Raw genomic sequence first — 13,565 nt, 5'->3', positions numbered from 1 at the left:
AATCGTTATCTCCAAGGGGCATGGAGCAGGTAATACCACATTTCTATTTACATGCAAGTAGGTTAGAGTCTTCTGTGACCACATCTCATCGATATGTGCCGGCTTCCTGATGTTCCTTCATCGTAAGTGAACAAAAAACAGTTGACACTTGAGTTCATAACTTCAGTGTTGAAAGTCACTCGCAGCGTCTAGGCTTGCAATGCTGCTAATTTCAAATGAACGGCTTGAAAATAAAATAAAGTACCAAATATCACTCACTCATACACTTCTTAATTACCTCGAAATACCGAATAGCGGTAATCCATCCCCATATCTCTCCTTGTTCATTGCCAATCTAAACAGTTTCACTGACATCCAAGGATCTTCCAGAGACAAGATATTTATAGATATTTGCGTTTACCTGCAATGTTGTCCAACAATAGTGCAAGTTCTAATTTCTCTATGACTTGTAAAAGTTTGTAACTTTAACTGGTAATTTGATCCGTAGCATCCTATGAAAAGTCCCCAACTAACTCATATACATATAGAGGTATTTTTAAGTATGTATGATTAACTGCCTGCGTTTATTTATTTATTTATTCACACTTCGTTGCAAAGAAATATAAAAATTACAAGGGATGCAACAGGCGGCCTTATCTCTTCCAGAAACCCTAAATCATTTACGTTTACTATCATTAGGAAATAAATACAATCAAATATAAGCAATTGTAATTTGTCCAGTACCTTTGAGTTAATTCGTGTTTAAGTAATGTAGAAAAATACGTCATTTTAATATTAGATATGGAGAAGGAATGTTAATAAAGCCTTTGTAACAGGAAATCGCGTATAGGTTAATAAGCAGAATGAGTTGTAATGGGATTGGAATCCTCCATGGGTAATCTATCAAAGTGCATCGAAAACTAGGTCGTACAAGCACACCATCCATTAGTCTAGTATTGTTTGTATTATCCATACATAATATTTTCACATCAGTATTAATAAAATGTCGCAAATGTGTCTAGTATAGTCTATTGCTTGTCATGTTTTATTGTTATGTATTCTACGTATGTGCGTAAAATATCTTGAATATTGTGAAGGGACAAAACTATGCTTTTACCGTGTCCCGTCAAAGTCGATTGCTGGAGGCGCCTTAGTTTGCGCCTTGTGTTGCGGTTTAGGTTGTAAATCAGAAACGGGAATCTCAAAAGGTTAATTAAAATTGAACGCCCGATTTAATGCAGGCAGATGGGACTTTCTTAAGCCTCCGATCAAATCTAAAAAACTGCTGTTGTAACGTTTCTTTTAATGACGCTTCGTGCGGCTAACTAAATTAACTTAATTACAAGCTCATACAAAGCTTAAAAGCTATAATTAATGTATACAGCTATTTCAAAGTTGTTCTAATTCATGTCTTAATAAACTTTATTACAAACATTTGTAACATCTACGATCGTCGTGGCCTAGTACACGTTTCGCACTGATTCATCGCAACGAGAGAATTCCACACTTTTTGTTACACCGACGCATATTAATATACCTTTTTGTATTCGTTTCTATAGGATTTGCAATGGACCGGGTTTAAACGATAGTATTTAATTAATTTTGATCTGCATTTGTTAGGTACGTTGGCCGAATCATTCGTGTGAAAGGTTTATCAAGATACGATTATTTCTGCAGGTATATTCATACATTTTGAGAAATAATGCCACACAACTTTACGTCAGCACGATAATGTTTTGACAGCTTGAACGCAACTATTTTCTTTAGTATTTTACAGTTACACAATGTCTATTCGAAATATAATCGTACTTAGAATTTATTTTAAAACAGACAACAGATGTTTTTCATATAAAAATTTAGTTCGTTCATTATGAACTATACATAGTTACCGGCGGTGTAGGTCCAGATATTTCTATTCATAATTGTTATTAAATAACAAATCCATAACGGTTCAATAAGATATTACAATGAATTAATTAGATGTACATTAATTATTTCGCTTATAAAAGATTAAAGATGGCGCCAGGTAGACCGGTGACCCTAGAGCTGGCATTTTCCTCGCTCAACGAAATATCGCAATACAGCGAGGAAATGTTGCCAGCTGTAAATGTACTGCCATAGGAACCAACCTGTGTATTTTTTTTCTATTTATCAATATTTAATTATTATTACCACACATGTTAAGAATTAATTACTGTTTATTGTGTGTTGGAAATATATGTACATGATTAGATGTTAATTTCAAATCATTTGTTTAAATTTGACATAATGGGCACAGTGTTGCAATCGCTGACGTATGCGCTTTCGTGCTCACATTGCGTACGTTTTTGTTTAGCTAATTAAAATATAAATAGACCATTTGCATGTCAACATTTCTACGTCAAAACACTGATTTATGCTTTGTTCTCGTTTAATTATCTATCAAATGGTTTAAATAAACCTATACCTATATATGTCGTCGCAACATCAAAGTGGCTGTAGGCAGGCCTCATACCGGCCATGGACAAGAACCGATAGACCCGAAGGTTCCTTGAATGGAACCGTCGGCAGAACAAAATACCACGCGATCGCCGACCGTCTTGGTGGACTGACGACATCGTCATGGAGGTTGTGGATACGGCGAGGCCAGTGTAGAGCGTACTGGACACCAGAAATGGATGAAATAAAGAGGCTGATGATGATAGCATAACAGTGTCGCCTAGTATTTTTATTTTGAAAACAAACCAAAAGACACATTTCCAGATGGCTCGCAACTGGGTTGACAGCTTTTAAAGAATTGGTACACCCACTAAATTGCTTTATTAAGCATACTACTATGAGGGTGAGATTTAGAAATGAAACTTAATATCAACTCACGTATGTGAAAGTCCAATATGTTTGAAGTACGGGAGATAGACTTAGCGTCTTCTGAATACCCAAAGCCATAATATGGTGAATTTTCTGTCAGCTTTGCAAACCTCAAAGGGATACAGACAAAATATTCAGTAAATTTGAGATTAACAATCCAAGCGAAGTGCGAGATTACTATACATTAGTAAAATGAGATGGTTTCAAATCAATTTTTTGTATTTATCTACATAAAAACATATCCCAGAATAAAGGACCACTACATCTCTATAAGCTTTCTATGTAACGTCGCGGTAAAAAAAACACTTAATAATAAATATACACAAAACTTCAATTAGTTATAAAATGTATTCTGTGCTTAGTATAAAACCTTTGTAGTGTTTATTCACAAAGAAATAAACCCGTATGACAAATATTTCAAGAATAATTAATGCCCGTATCATTGTAAATGTGTATTTAAATGTTGCACTTGTTTAAACAAAAGACGTAAAAACCCAGTTCGTTTTTCTTTATGAAACTTGGCTCTGCCACTTACAATAGCTTAATTACAATATTTAGAAATAATTTAGCACACAAAACATAGTTTATCTAAATGTAAATGACAGTTATCGACCAAACAACATGTTTCCCAAACTCAAGGTTAATATTGTTTGCTATAATAAAGTTTATTATAAGAATCAAATAATAATCAAATACAATTTTTGTACCGATGTCCCTACAAATGGTACTTTCCTCTCTCAATGAAGAAGTATCGCAATGCAGTTAATGCTGCCAGCGTTAAACATACACACCAAGTGCCACAGGGATTTTATATTTGTTTAATTATCTGTCTTTAATTATTTTTGTTATTACTATGTTAAGAACATTAGTACATTCTCAAGTAGTTCTAAGAAGTATCATAGTAATATTAACCTTACTATCGAAATATGTTGATAAAAGTATGGAGAATTCAATCAGTATGAAGGGTTATGAACCTTTCACATCGATTGAATAGATTAGATTAAAGTACACTTTCTCTCTCTCTCTCTCTATCTCTCCAGCCATCTACACTATAGTAGAGATGGGTTGCATCAATTCAAATTTTTGAATCAATATAATTTAAAATAAGATAAAAATAATTTGCTACCCTTTTTAGGTCCGGGCCTAAAATTTCTATACCTGGTACATGATAATTTCCACTCTAACAGGCAAGTAGGTGATCAGCCTCCTGTGCCTCACACACGCTGCTGATGTCCTCGCGATGTTTTCCTTCGCCGTTCGAGCGAATGTTAAATGCGTACATAGAAGGAAAGTCCATTGGTGCATAGCCGGGAAGCCATGCGGCTAAATCTGCTCTTTACCCCGAAATAAAGGAATCTGTATTTATTGTTCCTTGATTCTTACCTTTGAATATATAAAAGTATTAAGTTTATAAAACGCATAAACATAAACAAAATCTGTAAGTAGATTTTATGTCCCAAAAGTGTACTTATAGAAAAAGAAATAGATTTTTGTAGAAGTAATTTCCAAGAAGCAAAAGAAAGTTTAATTTTCTCTATTTTAGTAGTGGCTTCCGTAGCGATGTGCGTTTAGAATGTAAATGTTGTCCCATGGGGATTAGGGGTAATTAAACTGAAGAGATTGTTTAATTAAACGTTAGTTGCTAAAATTTAATAACGGTTTAAAGATGAACAATTATATGTACAATGTTAAAATTATACCTACAAATTACAAAATAGAAATATCGCTCAGTTAAATTCATGCTCCCATAATATAATCAGTACGAGTAAATACTACAGTCTGGATGTTTGTTTACTAAAATCTCTAAGCCTTGTCTCTCGGAAGCCTTTGATAACTCCAGCAGGCGAACATATGGTTGGAGTTGGGCTGGTTAAATTGTACAAAATCTTTACGCTCAATATAGTAGTTTTAGTATTTGCATTGATTGTTCTCAGCAGGGCTATTCTTTTATTTTGACACTCCGATTGAATTAGCGTTAACTTCAAGCTTTAGTTAAATGTAAGCGCACTACTATATATAACCTTATCTATTAGAGAATTATCCCTAAATAAATTCAAAGCCCTCGTTAAAAGTAAATTAATCAATAAAGCATTTATAAATGTGACGAATATTTAATTGATCCTAATCCTTGGGATTGATTTGCTCCAGTACAAACAATTTGTTTTAAAAACTTGGCGATTGATTGTGGGCTGTGGCGGAAAGTTTCTTGCCAGTTCTTCTTGCCCGCTCTACGCCCTTCACTTGCGAACTGGTTGTAAATGTAAATTTACTATTAATTTTTTTGACGTTCATAAGTATACTTGTTTAACTATATGAATAAAGATATTTTGATTGATGGATTGATATTATTACTATAGGCACGTAAGTCTAGCGCTGACCGTTATTGCGCAGAAGTAAATATATAAATAAGCTCTAATCACTCATAGATTTCAAGGGTATGTTTCACAATGTATCCATAAAGTACCAAATATCTATGCAACACATAAATTATTCGGAAGATAGGAGTTCCGAAGAAATTTCCCGCTACCTGACAGTCGTGACAGTATTTTTGCGTTTCGACTACCTGACAGTCGAAACGCAAAAATACTGTTTATCCTACCAATAAGTAATAAATGGCTTATTTGGATCTTATCCGGACATTGAGAAACAGACCCTAAGAAAACTAACCGCGGTATAACTACGCATATATCAACATTGGCATGTTAGTGAATAGAAATGACCTAAAAGACCAAACAAATTCTTATCAATGAATGTGAAAACATTTTTTAAGCCCCTGAGAAGTCAACAAGAAGTTATAACAACAACTGTTACAAATTGTGCGCAAATAATTAAAAGAATATTTAGCGGAGCGTTAAAATGGAAACAAAACCAATTAAAAGATACAGATCGGATGGATTTTATACAATTTCCAATAGCGATTTACGGCTCGTTGGCGCACAAAAATTTTCAATCTGACTTTTTATAGGAAAACATTGTGATATGAGAAATTATTTCTTTATTCATACGCAGGTAGCTATTTTATTGTTACCCATATTTGTTTGAGAGTATACCCCTAACGGGAACTACTGAAATGTTTTATTATTATTATCACGTTTAGAAGAATCTCATTAATCGTTAATTGTATTGGTTTATTTAAGAAAATGATCATCATTAAGAAGAATGAATAACTGAGGTAGCAGATGTCACAATTAAACAAAAAAGCTTAAGTTGAAATGGAACATGGAAAGAGTAACAGAAAAGTGGAGAAAGAAAGTACTAAACTGGTGCCCAAGGTACAATAAACGCAAGCGAGGAAGACAATTTAGGAGGTGGATTTGGTCATTAACTGCTGGCTACATCGTAGCACAGTGCAGAAGTGGTGGAATTTGGAGGCAAAAAAGCCCACACAGATATCTATAAAGAATAAGATAATAGATAATATATATAATTGTAAAATAACTTATTACATAGATTTATTACCAAAATGAATATTTTAATTTCGCATATTTTAAACTTTGAAAGGATTAATTAATTAATTGAAATGCGTTTACGCACACTTCGGGCGTCCCGGGTAAAGTAACTCGGAACTTAAAAAATATATACATAGTATGTTATACATCTACGAATGATGCTACTAGCCTAAATAAAACCCATTATGAATGAACAAACAACAGAATACTTGCCTAATTCAAATGAAATTACCACAATATTTCGTGTCTTAACAAACACTTTTGGGAAATAGAAATTATATAAGATTACAAAACCAGAGAGCATTGACGTCACGTGTGAGTGCAATGACCTCAGCCAATGTTAATGTCAGCAGCCACACGAATGATAGATTTTACTATTGTCGTAAACTTCATAGTTAGTGAAATGGTGTGGTCTGGCAAAATTATTGTATTATTTATTTATTTCGTATTCCTGCAGCTAACATAAATTATATATAATAAAACAACATGTATGCTAAAGATATATTGAATGGTGGAATATATAATATTTACTGCAACATTTACAAAAAATAATAACATTTCAATACTAGATGTATTCTCTAATTTGGCTGTGTTGTGTGATGTTCTAAAAGTGATGGTTTAGTATTGTTTTCTGTGCGAGTAAATGAAACATTGTTTAATTGATACAATAATAATTTATAACGCTATTTGAGTTTTAAACAGTAAAGTCGGAGAGAAACTTAAAATAATTTAAAAAGATTCTAGTTTACAGATATTGAGTTTTACCTATTTTTGATAAACTTCCGTAATATTGAAGGAGTAGTGCATTTTTTAAAATTATTTTTGTAAATAACTTCAAATTTAAAAAAAAAACTCAAAGTTAAGTTAAAAAACGAATTACAATTTACATCCTAGTTATGTTACCTATAATGAAATTTTATTTTACATAAACCCGCAAAATTATGTCTACTGAAAAGAAACTAAAACTTTAGAAGCTAATTATGTATTCCAAAATAAAAATTTTTGAAAATTTATTTTATATTTCACTATGGTAGATAGTTCTTTTTAAAAACAAAATAATCCTTAAACATAGTGTTTGAACCACACCTCTAACTCCATAATCTAGACAAGGCAGTGTACGTAAAGCAAACTGAGGTAACGCAACAAATCAAAATGTATAATAGGGTTGCTAGCTGGCTAGTGTAATAAAATAAAGAATACATGAAATTAAAGAATTATTTTTTAATTGATTTCATTCTTTCGCCAATTTGTTGTCAAAGATCTTTTGCTCTCAATCATCACACATATTACAAGGAGGAGAATCAGATAACTTATAGAAATATGTTACAGAAAGGATATACATGTATGAAATTAAGATGAGAACTTAAGGGGCAGCGCTAACCGGATCCATGCAACTTCCTTAAAAATCTAGTGGCTTGCTATATCGCTCACAACTCACGACGAGACTTTTTATATTAAAGAATTCACGTGGGTCCACCAAGCATCCGCTTATATTCACTAACACATAAATATGTAGAAATAAAGATAATAAATAGCACCGCAATGTTTCTACGACTCGGCAAAAGGACTCCATAGATTTGCTGATAATGTCCACCGAGTCATTTTTGATCACAGTTTTATTGTACATCTGACACAGCCTGTTAAGAGGATCAATATACGTCTGTCAGCTTTACATCTTAAAAGGAGTCAGTGACAACCCTACGTAGGTGAGAGGCGAGCAGTGAAGCGGGTATATTATGAACAATGCAAGACGAATGTCATGTTCCGTCGAGTAGATGAAAGTGAATACGTCCGCGTTTTCATTATGCATACTAAACGTACGTAGAATAATGTATGAGGATTATTGTTGAGGGAAATTAATTGATATCCTGCAACAAGGTAGTAATATATTACATCTTTGTGTGTTTTATTTATAAACAAAACTTGACAGCTTATAAAAAGCTTCTCATTAAAATTAAAACGAATATTGCCTATCACAAAACAGTATATTAACTTGATTCGTGAAAGAAAATAACGGAGTAAAGTTTTGCATAACAAAATGTAATAAATGCCTTGCATAGATGCTCTGGAAATGTGGTGTTTTGGTTAAGGATTTCCTGGACAGGAAACAAACGTGTCCATACGAAGACGGTTACAGGTAAAAAAAATCTCCTTTTGACACTATATAACAAACTCATACTGAGTTTTTTTTTTTGAACATATAACACGCATAGATCCAGATTTTTTAGTGTGTGATCAAGTAAAGACCCTTACAGGTCTTACCATCCAAGCGCATGCGATTCGTTTGTATCCTAAGTCGCACCTGCCTGCGTCTTCTACTTTACTTGATCTGCTGGCTAATCGGGGTTTCTCGGCACCACTCCTAATGTTGCTCGTTACATATCTAGTCAATTGATACCCAAAACACGGTGAAGACAGAGTTGACAAAGACGGCTTTTATAAGTAAAGATTTATGTTATTTAAAAAACTTTTAAAGCCTAATGCAAATTTATCGCCTGTCTAGTGAAGATTTACACGGGTTTATGATTAATGGAGGAAGTCGTTTCATAAACCAGTGCTTACAGAGCGTTCATTGTGTTGGATCATGTGCTAAATATCTTCACACCATTACAAGTACATACTAGACTGATGGGTCATCAAGTCCAACATGGACTCCATAAAATTTTATTGTTTAAATTTATTTTCTTTATCAAATAAAGTTTACTACACAATGTAGCTTATATTTCCTCCTATATAGTTTGTGAAACTCTCTAAACTCATCTTTTTATTCTATTCTCTCAAAATTTTAGCGATTATGCGTACTTGTACGACTAAATTTTCCCGCTTTGTAATGCGCTTAATTGGTTTAAACTTTAACCGAAATCTATATCGAATAATGTTATCGTAAAAATAACCTGTAATAGTGTACATTTTTAAAATATTTATTTTATTTATGTTTTCAAAAATCACCGAATGTGTAAATGAGGACAATCAAACACTTCTGAAAATATGTTAGAAAAATACACACAGAGATAAGTGATATGACACGTGTGAAAATGCCATGAGAGGTGACTTTTTGTATCGAACAAGTCGCAAAGCGTCCACGAATATACAAAAAACTATGTAAATAGATGAATAGCAATTAGGTAGGAAAACATTACAAAATATAATAATAATTAACACTGCAAGGTTGCTACAACGACTCGGCGATGTCTCGATGGAGTAACTGAAAATGGCCGCCAAGTCATTTTTTTATGGGTTTACAACTCAAGTGTATTTTGCTACAAAATATCATGAGCTTAACATTAAGACTAGATATTATTACACTGTAAAGAGTATCTCCGACAAGAACAATTAATCAATAAATTATTATCTGTAATTAGTTTTTAAATATTCATTGGTAGACACACCTTTTCCTCTTTCCGCTAAGCTCAATTATAGCGTCTATAGTGATGAGAGGAGCGGTACAGTTACCCAAATTAACTGTAATCATTCAGTTAATAAGCAAATCCAATACTGATCTGGACTTATTATAAAATTAAGGTACTTTAGAGGAATAATATTCATATTAATTCTTATGGAAACACTTTTCAATGTAGCTGACTATATTATTAGTATAAAAAAAGAAGTAGTGTACCATCGAATTTATTAATATATTCCGCATATTAAAAAATGATTTTCTCAATTCCAGGTCTCACAATGAGGTGCCAGTGACCGTCAGCAGCGGGCGTGATCGTCCACAATGACATCTGAGCGAGCCATCCCACACCTTCGCGACATCTTCGGGCTCAACCAGCAATACGAAGCCAAACAGACATTCGACGAACATGACGACAAAACAAAGAAGTCCAGCCGTAAGAAGAAAGATGATTTTCGGACGTACACCAATGGCGACGTGAAAACCCTTGAAAGACATCTCAGTATGAAGAAGACAATAAGGAAAAAGATTATGCGCGACCTGCAACAGGCGTTCGTCGAAGACCCTAACGAATTTAAGGTCGAAAACACAAGTCCGGAAAAACTAAAGGCTGAACTAAGCGCTGAAGCTGTGAAAATAGAGAAGAACGTGAAAAAGAATGACCCAACGTTCCTGGATATGTTGAGGGGAGAGACCAGGTCTGAAGAGACGAGGGAAGAGCAGCCGACTGCGGAAAAGTCGAGCTTTTGGCGGCGTTTAACTATGAAGAATAAGAATAAGAGATAATCTGTCAGCCAATACCGTTGTGACGTCACTCCGTCATCCCAGCGCGTATTTTACTTTTTACCGATATAAAGTTAATCTATAATGATACACAAAATAAAATAAAATTCCCAATTAAGGTCACATTTAGCGGTTTGCATTCACAAGCACAATAAAAGTGTAAAAACAGTTCCAATGTGTTTCGAAATTCAAGGTCTCATGAGAATAGCTGCAAACCTTTGATCCTTGCCTCGTTTTGCGTCATAGTTACAAAAAAGGACATAAAAACATAATATTTTAAGGAAATATATTCTCTTTGAAAAAATATATGATTGATATTCGATGACACGCATTGTGGATTAATTAAAAGCTTTATGGCTTCATATAGTGCCATGAACTTATTTGACCCGGTAAATTAATCTGAAAAGAATTTTTACCGGATCAAATACGCTTAGGTGCAACAAAGATTACGAGACAGGTGTTGTTTTATTGTGCAATTTAATGCGTTTGCAATTTCCTGCATACCCTAGAATTATATTTGTGCTTCAAGATGGCTGACACACTTCCTTCGATCTCAGAGCTATCAGCAAAATTTAAAATTAAGTAGTTACGTGAGATTGTTCCTAAAGTACATGTATATGCATTTATACGATTTGATATATATATATTATTCTAGCATTTTCTACAGAATTCCATTTGGATTTTTACTCGCATACCTTTGAAAAGAGTGCTAACGTTTTTGGTGCTTTATCTTTAAACACTGCCAATTCAAATCTGATTCAAAATCCTATCGGGAAGCTCCAATTTGTAATTAAGGTTTTTATGTATATGTTATATTCATTGTATTCTAATCCAATTTTTTCTTAACCTCCCAATAGATTCAATAATTCTAAGATTCTTGATATCGTATACTTAATATTAAAATATAGAAATGTGTACTTATGTATAAAATGTTAAATGTGTATAAATTAATTTAAAAGTCTGATCTGTTGGACTTATCTGATTCGTAAATTAAATTTTCTCTCATGGTCGTATTCTGATTTGTAAATTAAATTGTCTCGTATTAATTGTTATATCTAAAGAACAATGCAAATTCAGCAACGAAATTTCTCTTTAAACGTGTAGTTTTGTTGGGCAGCTTATTTAAATATAAAATAGTTTTTTTTCTCTTTATTTTACAAAATAATATAGTATATCACAATATGTTACATTAGAAAACCGCTGTGGATTGTATTAATGTAACCATAGCAGCCTTGTTTAGTTAAATTTCCCGAACGGAGAACGGATATAAAATTGAATTTGTATGTTTTAAGAATACTTAAGCATTAACTATTGTCCATTATTAAGAATAAAATTGTAAATGACTCCGCGCTGGCTCGTCTCATTTAGCGGAACTAAGAACTTTTTCTACGTCAACTATTTTAAAGATTAATTGACATATCACAAATTATTTTGCAATATAGTTCAACAGATCGACACGTGCATAATATGAGATTCTTTTTGGTGGGAACTGGGAACGGAATGACGAAATATCTTCGGCCATTGTTACTTAGAAAATGTCTCATTCTATATGTGATGTAACGTTAAGTGTACTAGTTAATAAGTATTTCGTAAGTGCCCCAATAACACAAGGACGATGTCCAAAAACTTACCTTTTTTTAAATAGATGCTCAGAACAATAAGTTTAAGAGAGTTCGATTCTTTTAAGAACTCTAAGAGTGGCGCTAGCATCTATCCATTTCGATATATTTACTTTCAAACTGTAGTTCCATAATCATTTGAGAGACCCTTTTATTGCTACATATTAAAACATAATTGATAGGTACATATTAGTTTTTACGACTGTGACAGCAAGTGATAGTTTAAAAAAAATCCAACCTATGCATATCGGAATTTTGACAGATCGAACGCATAGATCTTCAAATTCTGTTCAAATAATTATTTTTGCTTCTGTTTAGTGAAATACACCTACCATTTACTATCTATTACGTTAACTATTCCATGCTTCGAATGAACGTATTTTTCGTGCTAAGGGCTCGTTGTTATATATAGTTTTCAAGTAAATTATTAGATAGCGATTGTACTGAAATAAATCTAGTAAGACATATAACAATGTGAATCGGGCTTTAGTGTAAGGTAGGCGTGGAAATTCCTTGTTGTGACAATTTTATTGTAATGCAATATTAAAATAATTTTACATATTTAATGCGTGTTTTTTCTAAACTTCCCTTAGTCGTAATGAATTTATTACCCAAAATTTGTATATGAATAATTAAATTTTAATTCTCATTTCTAATACTGGACTTAAGATGTACTGTACGGGTTCTTCGCGATCTAAAAAAAACTATTATCTTACCAGCATTTTTACAAAGTCACGGCTTCAGAGCTCACCTCACTCATCACCACCAAAGACTGCATCGCAAAATGTCTACAAATGTACTAGACCTAAAATACATTATATCAAAAAATGTAGTTCTCTTATCCCCAAAACACTTATTTCCTTATTGGAAAGTGATCAGTTTGTCGTAGCTTCTAATGAAAACAATTAATTTTCTTATTCCCCCGGATGATCCCATATAACATTTTATAGATTTTAGCATACTTAATCGAAAATTTGGGAACCAGTTAGTTTTTCTAAAATTTCAAGCGCCATCTATATTAAATGAAAAGAACTCTTCTTGAGAACAAAACGACGATCACCGCCATCTAGGTTTTGGATTTGTAGTGAATTACTGCCAATATGCCTAACTAGTACTCCTCAAATAAATTATCAGTCATATTTCATTTAATGTTAATCAATATGTCTAAGCAAGATCCGAGACTAACCACGTTCAACGTTTTTTTTAGTGAATAGGCAATGATTAAATAGATATTTATATGTCCACTTTAATAATAAGCGATTGTTTGTCTGGTATAAACACTTAGTAGTTGGCATTACAATATCGTGAAGTTTTGCTTTCAATAGCTTGTATTTTTGACCTATTCTTTTATTGATAATGTTATTTTAATTTATTATAATTGACAGAAAATGAAATGGCACAGACAGCTCACTTGTTTTTTTATTAGCTGCGACTTAAGAGCAAGTTTTATTATGGCTGGCTTTGGCTTTAATAGATTCATCCCCTCAAAGT

At 32.9% G+C, this 13,565-nt stretch overlaps 1 protein-coding gene across 1 annotated transcript in view; it reads left to right on the top strand.

Annotated features, from left to right (window-relative positions):
* LOC110993517 overlaps positions 1-12,640 on the top strand; it is a 50,091-nt gene extending 37,451 nt beyond the window's left edge. The window contains exon 3 of the mRNA XM_022259805.2: positions 9,946-12,640. Coding sequence (XP_022115497.1) covers positions 9,997-10,458 — 462 coding nt within the window. The 5' untranslated portion in view covers positions 9,946-9,996 and the 3' untranslated portion in view covers positions 10,459-12,640. The remainder of the gene's footprint in view (positions 1-9,945) is intronic.
* The last annotated feature ends 925 nt before the right edge of the window (positions 12,641-13,565 follow it).

Source organism: Pieris rapae, chromosome 19, assembly GCF_905147795.1.
Source record: "Pieris rapae chromosome 19, ilPieRapa1.1, whole genome shotgun sequence".
Lineage (NCBI taxonomy): Eukaryota > Metazoa > Arthropoda > Insecta > Lepidoptera > Pieridae > Pieris > Pieris rapae.
The sequence above is the reverse complement of the archived record's forward strand: the minus strand, read 5'-3'. Positions and strand labels throughout refer to the sequence as shown.